This window comes from Schistocerca cancellata, chromosome 2 (assembly GCF_023864275.1).
Source record: "Schistocerca cancellata isolate TAMUIC-IGC-003103 chromosome 2, iqSchCanc2.1, whole genome shotgun sequence".
NCBI classification, from domain to species: Eukaryota; Metazoa; Arthropoda; class Insecta; order Orthoptera; family Acrididae; genus Schistocerca; species Schistocerca cancellata.
The window spans coordinates 399,118,311-399,131,868 of NC_064627.1; the positions used below are offsets into that span (position 1 = coordinate 399,118,311).

A 13,558-nucleotide genomic window follows, 5' to 3' on the forward strand; every position below is an offset into this window, starting at 1 on the left:
AACACTGAATGATTCACTTGAGCTGATTGGATAGAAGTTCGACGGTGCTCTCCTCGATTTATTCAGGCACGTATTGACCTCATGGGGGTCAATTCTGCGAGCAAACGGAAGGGGTGGCAATGGGCCGCCCTCTGTCACTGGTGGTGGCCGAACTCTTTATGGGAGAGATTTGAAGAGGAGGCACTTACATTAGCCCCAGATCAATCGAAATGCTTTTTTAGTTACGTGGATGACACCTTTGTTATATGGCCGCACGGGAGGGAAAAGCTCGATGTTTTGTTGGACCACCTAAACTCACGCCACCCTAACATGAAATTCACCATGGAATTGGAGAAGGATGGACTACTCCCATTCCTAGATGTACTAGTCAAGAGGAAGGCAGATGATACCTTCAGTTACATTGTGTACCATAAACCCACTCACATCGACTTGTACCTGCAAGCCAACAATTGACACCATCCGGTACAGAAAAATGGTGTACTCAGAACCCTGGTTAACCGCGCACGAACTCTTTCATAACCTGATAATTTGGCGATGGAAACAGATCTCCTACATACTCTTCTCGAGATGTTCAAAAAGTACTGAAGTTCCTGAAGAGGTACAAGAAGAAAGGAATTAGGTTGCATATTTGCCATATGTCGAACCGATATCTACCAAAATCAGCAAAAGTCTCCTTAGACATAACATCAAGAGCGTATTCCATCCACCCGCCAAGGTTAAGGCTCTGCTAAGGAGTGTAAAGGATGACCCGGGTCTACAGAAACCAGGCGTTCACGACATACCATCTGAATGCCGTATGGCATACATCGGCCAGACGATTAGGACTGTTGACATCAGGTTCAAAGGCACATCAGACTGGCAGGCAACCAAGTCAGCGCTTGCTGAGCATTGTGTAAAATTAAGTCACTCTATGATGCCAAGATTCTAACACAAACGTCGAGATACTGGGATATTGTCACCAAAGAATCTATTGAGCTTAAGATCACGGAGAATCTCGTTAATCGTGACACCGGTTTCCAGCTGAGCTCTTTCTGGAACCCGGCACTCGATTCTCTGAAGACGCAGCGGAGGCAACATCAAGACTCGAGGGAACACGAGTATACAGATGGAGTAAGAGGAAATAGCCCAGTACATGTAATAAAGGACACACTTAAAATGGTACCTCTACCTCAGACAACATACCCAATACCTGAGGAAGTCCTACCGACTCTTGAGCGGCAATCTGAACTCCAACGACCTGAAGGTAACAACACTACAGCCGCTCGACACTGGAATCAGTATCAGACAGCACCTGAAGCAGACTGCGTGTCACGCTAATGAAATATCGTGCAAGAAAGACGCGAATAACCGGCAGAAAACCGATTATTCAACAAAGCAGGCCTACTCGTGTCTAAGTAGTAATTCCGTTGTTTTGAAACAAGGTAAATACATTACAAAATACATATTCCCGCAAAGCGAACATTTGGCCCTGTCAGGCAACTGGCTGTTACGCGAGATAGGACAACATTACGCTAAATGTTGTCCGAACATGAAATGATCATAGCTGGGCGTAAGACCGTTAACACCGAGTGGGGTGATGCTGTGATGAATACACTGGACACTGGACACAGAGTCGGGAGAACGACGGTTCAAGCCCACGTCCGACCATTCAGATTTAGATTTTCCGTGAATTTCACTAAATCACTCCAGTCAGATGCCGGGATGGTCCCTTTGAAAGGCAAGACCGGTTTCCTTCCCCATCCTTCACACAATCTGACTTAGTGCTCCGTCTCTAATGACCTGGGTGTCGGAAGACATTAAGGCCAGTCCTCCTTTTTTAAGACCGTAAATCCGTTAATAGTTAAATAACTATGTTAACTTTTCGGGTAATGGATTAACTTTTAAGTTAATTTAAGAAAAACTTCAACGAAATCTTTAACTTCCCTTAACATTCTTTGAGTTCGTTAATCGTTAATTAAGTAGCTTCTATTTATGACAGAAATGACGCAGCGCCGCCTGCGGAAACGGTGTTCTGACAAGTTAGGTTGATGTAGGTGTATGACTACGTCGGGGTGTTCGCGAGTGATGTAAACAATCGAGTGCGAGCGAGAATAACGAAGTGTTGGCTGTTAATTGTTGTTCGTTTACTGAGTTCCCGTTAAATACCACTTTTTGTTAGTGGACTGACTGTGGAAACAATCATGGAATCGGATGCTAGCTCTACAACTGGTGAGAATTCATGGTTACATTTAGGTGATTACGCTCAATTTTTATCCAGATCGGGAGAAGAAATACTTTTCGATTGTAAACTGTGCTTGCCTAAAAAAATAATAATTAGTGCTCAAACTTCAAGCCTTAAACCGTGACCAGTACGGTGGGGTCCCGGGAGCCCCAGCCTGTTTCATTTATTCTGCAATTCCCATAGGGGCCGCTATTAGGAGCTGTGGTTCACAGTACCCCTCAGGCAGTAGCTTCTGAGCTGTTGACAGAAGTGGTTGTTCTGCGGTAAGTGATTTAGTAGTTTTATTCAATTATTAGTGGAGCGTGGGGTCCGTGTGAGCCCACCATACCATTAGTGAAACATTTTTATTAAAAATAATTGATATTGTTTCGGTCAAAAATGGAATATTCACAGCGACAGCCGATGAATGTTAATGAGCCCAATTTTCTGGAATGGCTGGAAGTTGCTATGAGCGATTGCGGAAGTGACCAGGGCTTTGATCCAGATTTGGAAAGTGACCATGATTCGAATTCGGAGTTAGATTATGGGACCGATGACAATCAGGAATAAGAAGCCGAATCAGGCATTTCTTTGGAAAATTTAGAACAAGGATGCGGTGTGCAGGAGAATGTTGCATCTCAGGGCATGACAGATCAGAATTATTTTGGAAAAAATAGGTTCAAGTGGTGTACCACTCCGACTGCCATAAATGTACGAACCTGTTCCCACAATATGATTGTCCTTTTACCAGGTATTATAGACCCTGCTAAACTACTTGGAAAAAGTTGCTCTGGGCTAGCTGCTGGGTTTGTATTTTTACAAATGATATTTTAGATGATGTATTATTATGCTCGAATAAAAAAATGGAGGCCATAAAAAATACCTTTACGGATAACAAGTGTTTGGTTCAAAATGGCTCTGAGCACTATGGGACTTAACATCTGTGGTCATCAGTCCCCTAGAACTTAGAACTACTTAAACCTAACTAACCTAAGGACATCACACACATCCATGCCCGAGGCAGGATTCGAACCTGCGACCGTAGCAGTCGCGCGGTCCCGGACTGAGCGCCTAGGACCGCTAGACCACCGCGGCCGGCTAACAAGTGTTTGGTAGCAGATATAGTGGGGTTGAAAGCATTCCTTGACTTTCTCTTTTTCACGGCTATTTTCAAATCAAAAGACGAGGATTTGAACTCAATTTTTGCAACTGACGGAACTGGCAGAGAAATTTTTAGATGCATCATGTCAGAGAAAATATTTGGAATAATTTTAGCTGCCCTCCGCTTTGTCGACTCAGTTACTGAACAAGAGCGTACAAAAACAGACACAAGCGCAGCAATTTCTCATATATTTCATCAATTTCTAAAAACAGTTGTAAAGAAAATTATTCTATTAGTGACCAAGCATGCATCGATGAAATGCTTATTGTCTTTCGAGACAGGTGTAAATTTAGAATGTATATTCCAAATAAGCCAAGAAAATACGGTCTAAAAATTCTTGCAATCAATGATGCAAAAACTCATTATGTTTTGGATTGATACATTTATGCTGCCAATGGAAGTGATAGTAATATTTTGTCAGAAGAAGAGAAAAATTGTCAAAACTAATGCAGACTGTCCTTAGGTTGACAAAATCAGTCGAAGGAAACAACCGCAATATCACGGCTGACAATTGGTTCTCATCCATTAAAGTTGTGAGGGGGTTGAGAAAAAGGGGCATTACTTATGTTGGGACTTTGAAGAAAGGTAAAAAAGAAATCCCAAAGGAATTTGTTCCCTCAAAAGCAAGGAAATCAGGAATATCAGTTTTTGGCTTTGGGGAAAATATGACTCTAGTATCCTATGTCCCCAAATCAAAAAAGGCAGTGGTTTTAGTTTCCTTTAACTGGAAAGCCTGAAATAATACATCATTATAATGCCACGAAAGGAGGAATCGATGCTCTTGACGAGCAGTGCACAGTATACTCTACAAACAGAAGAAGCCGGAGGTGGCCCCTTACTGTCTTTTACGCAATGTTGAACACTTCTTCTGTAAATTCATATGTGATTTATTCATTCTTGCTGGAAAATAGACAATTATCAAGGTCTGACTTTATTAAAAATTTGGCGAGGAAGCTGGTATAACCGCAACTTCAAAGGAGGGTCACCAATTTGCGCTTTCCGCGAGATCTTAGACAATCGATTGCTAGGTTGGTAAATTACCAAATCCCAAAGCCCTCAGCTGTAGCTGGTAAAAGAACAAGGTGTGGGTAGTGCCCAAGGAGCAGGGACAAAAAAGCAAAATTTTACTGTGCTCGTTGCAATACACCAATATGCATGGATTGTCCCAAGAGTGTCTGTGAAGACTGACTGTAATAACGTTTGTGATTTGCATAATACTTTTTTGAATTATCTTTTGTTCAAAGGGCCCTGAGCACTATGCGACTTAACTTCTGAGGTCATCAGTCACCTAGAACTTAGAACTAATTAAACCTAACTAACCTAAGGACATCACACACATCCATGCCCGAGGCATGATTCGAATCTGCGAACTTAGCGGTCGCTCGGCTCCAGACTGTAGCGCCTAGAACCGCCCGGCAACTCCGGCCGGCAATTATCTTTTGTCGAATTTTTTATGTTCCTTATATAGTAAATAACAGAAATCAATCACTGTTTTTTTTTAATTTTTCGTGTACATATGTTTTAATTTTAATGTTTAATATTTTGTAATTTTAATTTTTACAGTTTTGCGTTTTGTTGAATACACTTTTCTATAAAATAAATATTTACATTTATTGTGTTTAATCCGATTTAGATACCTTTACATATGATGTGTGGTTTTAAAAAAATGATTTTGATTTTAATTGAACATTTTGAATAAACAAATATTGGGGTCCTGATGAGCCCACCTTATAGGTCATGGAACAATTTAAGCGTTAACTACACTCATGCTCACAAATTAAGGATAATTGCAGAATGTGGTGCCACATAACGTGGTACTACACAAAATTGGCGCTAATAGCTTAAGCACATAGGGAACACACACGACACAGACCTGTAAGTCCACGCTATTGATGATAAGTTGAGAAAACCGTCTCGAAACACATGTGCTACAAAACGCCACTGTTCCCTGCGCATGTACCTCGACATCAATATGGAATATGATCGCCATGCACACGTACACAGGTCGCACAACGGGTTGGCATACTCTGCATCAAGTGGTCGAGCAGCTGCTGGGGTATAGCCCCCCATTTTGCACCAGTGCCTGCGGGAGCTCCTGAAGTATCGTAGGGGTTTGAAGAAGTGCAGCGATACGTCGACCGAGAGCATCCCCGACGTGCTCGATGGGGTTTAGGTCTGGAGAACAGGTAGGCCACTCCATTCGCCTGATATCTTCTGTTTCAAGGTACTCCTCCACGATGGCAGCTCGGTGGGGCCGTGCGTTATCATCCATCAGGAGGAAGGTGGGACCCACTGCACCCCTGAAAAGGCGAACATACTGGTGCAAAATGACGTCTCGATACACCTGACCTGTTATAGTTCCTCTGTCAAAGATATGCAGGGGTGTATGTGCACCAATCATAATCCCACCCCACACCATCAAACCACGACCTCCACACAGGTCCCTTTCAAGACATTAAGGTGTTGTTATCTGGTTTCTGGTTCACGCCAGATGAAAACCCGGCGAGAATCACTGTTCACACTATACCTGGACTCATCCGTGAACATAACCTGGGACCACCGTTTCAGTGTCCTTGTACTGTGTTCTTGACACCAGGCTTTACGTGCTCTCCTGTGACCAGAGGTCAGTGGAATGCACCTTGCAGATCTCCAGGCGAATAAACCATGTCTGTTCAGTCGTCTGTAGACTGTGTGTCCGGAGACAACTGTCCCAGTGGCTGCGGTAAGGTCTCAAGCAAGGCTACCTGCAGTACTCTGTGGCTGTCTGCGGGCACTGGTGGTGAGATATCGGTCTTCTTGTGGTGTTGTACGCTGTGGACGTCCCGTTTCCTGTCTCTTGGAATCGTTGCCATAATCTTGAGATCACACTTTATGGCACACGGAGGGCCCGTGCTACGACCTGCTGTGTTTGACCAGCCTCCAGTCTCCCTAGTATTCTACCCCTCATAACATCATCAATATGTGTTCTTTGAGCCATTTTCAACACACAGTCACCATCAGCACGTCTGAGAACGTCTGCACATTTACTCTCTGCACCGTACTCTGCACCAACACATCTCTGCGTACGTGGACTGCTGCCAGCGTACCCGTGCGACGACCGCAGGTCAAATGTACCGCATGGTCATACCTCGAGGTGATTTAAACCCGCAAACCGTCCACCAGAGCGTTGTTTTACCATGTATCAGCATTATTCTTAATTTATGAGCATGAGTTTATTTGAAACAACCCACAAGGAGAGCATATGAATCGCAGTATGCACAGTGAAACAGCGAAGGCAGAGTCAGTTCGAGGTGAGCCAAAATGAAAAATAAATCTTGGGCATTCAGATAGACTCTATAGACAGCAGAGCCAGAGGTAGTACTCTGATAACAGAGGAGCTTTGGACAGTCTTTTGGCATTTCAGCAACTGGCAGCAGCGTGTCTCAAGCCAGTGTGGACCAATGCATAGAAATTTTTTTTTTTGTCTCGAACGTGATTCCCTTACACGCCGTCAAATGGAAGTCCTTTGAGCAGCAAATAAAATCTTTAAACACCAGTAAAAGTTCAATTTCGAGGAGAACATTAGGCAGTCGAGTTTGTTGATGGACGTATTGGATTAAAGCAACATCTCATTAAATAAGAGAATAGTTTTTCATTGAAATTCAAACTAGCCTACTTACGAGTACGAACCATTACTTCGAGAAATTTCATTTTGACAAGAAATATAATCTTATCTTTTATTTTCATGAATGGTTTTGTAGTCTTTCTTGTACAGACCTTTAAAGCCTAATCCACAGACAGACATCATTTTAACAGTAGACACATTACGATTATTACGTACTCGTTGGTATCAGCAGTAACGAGGTAACGATTAACTTTAACTACCGATAATTCTTCTGTAGAGCAACGCTTTAACATTTAACGAGATTAACTTTTTTGGTAAAACATTGAGGATTAGCAAAGTTAACGTTTTGGTTAACGTCGTCCAGCTATGGAAATGACATAACATGGACAATTCGTAAACACGTGGCATCGAAGGCTAAAATAATTCGCTTTACCGGCATTTTAACAATTAACTGTCTCAATATACAGGGTGAAGACAAAATCGAGCACTCGGACTTCGCACAGCGCGAGTCCTCAGATACTGACAATTCAAAAATGTCCGTCACAAAATTTTGTCCTGCGCCTATTTCGGGCAGTAAATAGATGTTAAAGATTGGCAATGTGGCAACTCTGTAATCACGTGTACGCTAATTGCCTCTATCAGCAAATACATCAGTGCTGGGCAGTCGGTGCAATGGATAGAGTTTTGGGTTAACGTGGAGGAGGGCGATGGTTCGATTCTGGGTTGAGACTTATTTGTTTTTATTTGAAAAAAGTAGTCTGCGTGGTACGGTACCTGCCGTCTAAATCGTCATACAGAGATTACTTGGGTCTTCTACAAAACATTTGCACCTACATACTACAAACACGGAAATGGAATTGCAATCGTTTTCATTGCTTAGCTTTTAAAAAAGCCTTTCGCAACTCGTGGACTCCAATTCTTTCGCGCCACTTCATCTACCAGATACCAAACCTGGTTTGTGTGTACTCTCCCCTAACGGTCCCATCGAAATTATTTGCAAAGCACGTTGCTAGCCCTACTGGTGACGTAAGATCCTAACGAAATGTGATTGACCTGAATGTTGTAAGAATAATAGTTGGTACTAATCGATGGGACCATTGGAGAAGGGTACGTATACAAAACAAGTTTGGACTCTAGTAGATTCAGTGGCGCGTAACAATTTGCTTCCACATCGTACAAAAGGTTTCTTTAAAAGCTGATCAACGAAAACGATTGTATTTCCATTTGTGTGTTTGTAGTACGTAACTGCAAATGTCTTGTAGAAGACCCACTGTAATTGCTGTATGACGATTAAGACGCCAAATACTGTACCACGCAGACTAGTTTTAGCAAATAAAAACAAATAGACCTCAGCCCAGACTCGAACTCTCGACCTCCTGAATGTTAGCCAAAAACGCAATAGGCTAAAATACACCAACTGCACAGCTCAATTGCAACCTTCTGACAGAGGTCATCACTGTACATGTGGTTACAGTGTTGCCAGATTGTCTATCTCTAACGTCCGTTTACTGGCCGAAATATGCGGAGGACGAAATCTTGTGAGAGACGTTTTTATATTGCTAGTACGTGAGAAATCCCGTTCTGAAGTCCTAGTGCGCGAATTTTTCTTCACCCTGTATATATTTTTCAAATATGAAAATTAATTTATCACTTGCCTTACATCAGAAAACACAAAATATTTCATTGCAGAGGAGCACGTGCAGCTATCGCCAATAAACTTTCTGAAGTCCCTTCCAGTAGTCTTACATGTTCGCCACTAGACTGCAGCCATCTCCGAGAGAATAAAACGAAGTGATCACTTGCTCTTTACCTGCCCTGGCCGCTTTAGGCGTCCCTTACCGCACAACCAAATCATCTACGGGCTTAAGAACTTTTAATTACTTTCCTTCTCTATGAGGCGTCTCATATTTATTTAATTAGATTTAATTACTATTCCGAAAAAATAAAATTACTTATTTGAATTTTATTTTATTCGCTGGAACATTCTGCACGCCTAGTACACCGTTGCGTTGGAGTAACGAACGATGGCTATTGAATTTAGGCTTGTTCTGCACACCTACGTCTCGTGTTCATTGGTGTTCTGAGCGCTTTCTTGTGAATGTTGTACACAATGCGAGCGTTATACGCGGTCGTATAGAGTTATATAGTGAATTTTTATTCCATTTGTCGCTAGTTGTCATGACTCACGGTGACCCTGAACGACAAACTGAACACAAGCAAACGAGACACAGAATTTGCGGGATACATGCTTTCATCAGAAATTGCGCTTACCGAAACTGTCGCTTGGAACCGGCTACAATGCAGTCTTCGTCCTTGCACGGAATGCCATTGTTCGTGGGCCGGACTAGCAAACTGGTCCAGCCTGTCTCCTTCCTATTAAAAGGCTGCGCTATTTTGTTTTGTAAGAGGGTGATCAAAAAGTTTCCGTTTAGGGGCTACACTACAGCGTATATGCAACGCACAGCGACTCTGATGCGCAAATACATAAGCACTGACATATACGCAAGGGATCAATGCGGCATCATGTCTTTCCGATGTGCCTGAGGTAAATGTGGAAAGGTGCAACGTTATTATCAAACGCGTCCGAACAGGACCGACCTGCTTTTATTATTTTCTTGGCTGTGGAAAGACGAACACCGGTAGCCATCCACTGGAGAACGAAGAATGTGCAAGGGGCAGCATGTCTGTCGAACACCTCTGTTGTGGAATGGTGTGCGACGAGGGATGTTGCTCCTTCATGATGACGCACGTCCGCCTATCGCAAATGTTGTAAAGCAGAAGTTATTCCAACTCAATTGGGAGAAACTCGAGCACCCACCATGATCTATCACCGTGCGATTCTCGCTCATTCGGTCCCTTAAAAAACGCCTTGAAGAGTCGACGATTACTGCGGAGCGAGAATGTGCACCAGGCAGTTACGGATTTGTAGACAGTAACTGTTCCCGAAAGAACAGATACGACTGATGACCGTGCAGCTTCTCCAGAATAAACGATAATTAATTGAAATTACGGCTATTAGAAACATTACGTATGTAGATTGTGGACAATTGGGAATGTGGATCTCACGGGGAGCGTGCAAGGGATAAGTCCCTGCAGTCGCGTTATTCATCTGTGTCCTCGGTGGCTCAGCGTCTGCCATGTGAGCAGAAGATCCCGGGTTCGAGTCCCAGTCGGGGCACACATTTTCAGCTGTCCCCATCGAGGTATATCAACATCACCTGTCGGCAGCTGAGGTTTTCAATTCATTATCAGTTACGGATTCCTTCAAGCAGCAGGGCACGGTGTTTTCCCAAAAGTTATTTCTAACCTGCTGCGTCAGCGGAATGATTACTTCAAAGCTCAAGCCGATTTTACCTGACTGACAAACCAGTTATGGTCGTACGGCCTTCGAACGAAAATTTTTTGATTGCCCCTTATAATTCCTGTAGCGACATGCTACGACTTTGTGACGGACACATCACTGTATACCATGACTACCGTTATAAACCTCCAAACAAACAAAAGCAAAATTATGTAATTTTATTTTTCAAGACGAAATTTAAAATTTTGTGTCTACCTATTGCAGAAGGGACATATATTTGTAAACTTCCACAATTTGCTTTCCTTTCTGTGTACTATGCTCTCCGGCAATACAGTGTATCCACGCTATGGTAACGTGCCTTGGTATTGTTTCAGGGGACCGTCAGTACCGTATCCCATCGCTGAACCCGTTGCGCATCGATACGCTGGCTGTGGACGAAGGCTCGGGGCCGCTGGGGCTGGCCTTCGTCGCCAACAACGGAACTGTCTATGGGCTTGCTGACACAAGCATCGATGACGTTAGGTATGCTGCTGAGCTTGAGGCACAAAATCTTCTACATTTACGAAAATGTGTAACGTTTCTAACTCTAAAGAGTTTCTTAGAGTAAATTTAACTAAAAAATGCAACTAAAACATTTATTATCAACAGATATACGTACCTTAGTGCTTGTACGAGGGTGAGTCAAATGAAAACCTTAAATTTGTATTAACAAATCGAAATTTCGCGCCGTTATGCTGTAAGTTGGTAAGCGTGCTACAAAAAGTGTGCAGAATGGTGTGTAGGTGGCAGCATAGTGCAGATGCACACATACCGTCGCAGTATCAGTATAAAGATGGCCGCCCCACTTGGCGACTTGCACCAGGGAAGAACAGCGTTCTGTTATTCGGTTTTTACGTAGTGAAGGTGTGAAACCTATTGAAATTCATCGACGAATGAAGGTTCAGTACGGTGATGCACGTTTGTCACAGCAGCAAGTCTACGAATTGAGTAGGGAGTTCGCAAATGGTGTGACTTCAGTGGAAGATGCTCCTCGTCCAGGTCAGGCACAACGAGTTATGACTCCACAGAACATTGCAGCAGTTGAAGCTATAGTGAAGGAAAACCGCCGAGTGACAGTGAATGACATTGCAGCATGTTTACATACTAGTCATGGGTCAGCACACCACATTGTGCATGATGTGCTGCAGTTTCACAAAGTGTCTGCAATATGGGTGCCACAGCAGCTGACACCTGAAATGAGAGAACGACGTATTGATGCTTGTGAAGAACTTCTTCGGCGCTTTGAACGAGAAGGTGATGGCTTCCTTGCAAGAATCGTTACTGGGGACGAAGCCTAGGTTCACTTCTACCAACTGGAAACGAAGACAGCGAGCAAGGAATGGCGCCATTCCTCATCACCAAAACCAAAGAAGTTTTGAACAGAACCATCAGCAGGGAAGGTTATGCTGACTATTTTGGGACGAAAAAGGCGTCAGTTTGGAGCATTACATGCATAGAGGGACCACTGTCACCAGTGCATCATACACAGATCTCCTAAACAATCATCTGAGGCCTGCAATCAAATCAAAGCGACGTGGATTGCTGTCAGCCGGTGTCCTTTTGCAACATGACAATGAAATGTCCCACACTGACCGTACAACAGTTGCAGTAATCACAGACCTGCATTTTGGGTGTCTTCCTCACCCACCATACTCACCAGACATTGCCCCAAGTGATTTCCATATGTTTGGACCACTCAAAGACGCAATGGGAGGAAAGAAGTTCCGTTCTGATGAAGAGGTACGCCACGCAGTGCATGAGTGGTTGTGCAGACTACCAAAAGAATTTTTTTCTAAAGGAATTTATGCACTTTGTAAGCGCTGGAGGACTTGCATTGAGCGTGGGGGAGATTATATTGAAAAGTGATACAGCTTCTGCACAATAAATAATATTTAAAAAACTATTTAAGGTTTTCATTTGACTCACCCTCGTAGTAGTAAGGAATAGCAAAAATCATATGGATGAGGTACTTGGCATTTTTCTGTGTAATGCTTGCGGACATTCGTTAGGATGACAATTGTTCAGACTTTTTTTTTCATTTGAAAATTCTGGAATCTGCAGTTCTTTGAATAGTACTTGATCCAAACTGGAAGTCAAAATCGTCTCATAATCTTTAACATGCTAGAAGACGATAACAAATTAAACATTTTATTCAGAAAAAGAGATGTTCCACTAACACATAATTAATTCACTTATGACAAGACGGTTTTGCACGCCAAAATGGGCATATATTATAGCAGGTTTCCAACCATCATTTGATCAGATTTGTAAGAGTTTCTCTAGTTTAGCTTCAAGAGCAAATACTAAAATGCATGCATAATTGAGCATGGAACAAAGTTAAGTACAGATTTCATCATTTAACAACAAATACTGTAGCATATATCACAGCTTCTGTGTAGAGCTACAGTTCATTCGCAGTTTTTCTGTTATATCCATTTTGATGGAAAAATCTTTTATAACAGTTTAAGAAGGTGGAAGAACCTATTAGTTTTTAAACATTGTGGCATATCATAGTTTATCACACTTTTTGTGACGAATTTTTTAACTTCACTTTCAAGAAAACAATTAACGTAAGTTACCTTCAAGTTTTTCTTGTTGAGTCAGTACTACTGAGTATTTTACAGTTAATCTCATTATATAATATTTACGTGTTCTTACAATCTCCCCACCTGCTTCTATCTGTATTTTTTGTTTCAATATGTTTTCTGTCACTTCTTTCAAGCTAAGCTACCATCTTTGATATATTGACTACCAACAGGTCAATATCAATATTATAGATTTTTAAGCCAGTTGTGAATAATATATTCTATCAAGATCTATTTATAGTTTCCCATAGTAGTTTATTTCCTGGAGGTTTCTCCTATACCCTGTCCAGTCATATTAATGAGACTACCTGTCAAAAGCTTGAATAAATTACCTTCTGCAGCGTGGACTGCTACGAGACACGCAGAAAGAGAGTCAATGAGGTTCTGGAAGATGTCGACAGGATGTATAAATTATACATATCTGCCACTGTCTGATAAATTGAAAACTGGTTATTTATTATCTATTTAGATCCAGTCTCCTATGGGAATATCACTAATTTGCAAAGATATTCAATCATTCTTCTCTTTGTGTAATGCATGTTAATCATTATTAGTATTAGTATTTTTTTTCAAGTCATGCTTGCTAATTTGTAGGTAGTGTATGCCATTCTTTCTCAGATTTACCTCATATGTGCTACCTAAAATGTTACAGGACCTGAAATACTTT

At 42.2% G+C, this 13,558-nt stretch overlaps 1 protein-coding gene across 1 annotated transcript in view; it reads left to right on the plus strand.

Annotated features, from left to right (window-relative positions):
• The window catches only part of LOC126161828 (protein takeout-like), a 179,335-nt gene that overhangs the window by 123,910 nt on the left and 41,867 nt on the right, over nucleotides 1-13,558 (plus strand). Inside the window, exon 3 of the mRNA XM_049917930.1 lies at nucleotides 10,642-10,789. Within this exon, the coding sequence (XP_049773887.1) occupies nucleotides 10,642-10,789 (148 nt within the window). The remainder of the gene's footprint in view (nucleotides 1-10,641; nucleotides 10,790-13,558) is intronic.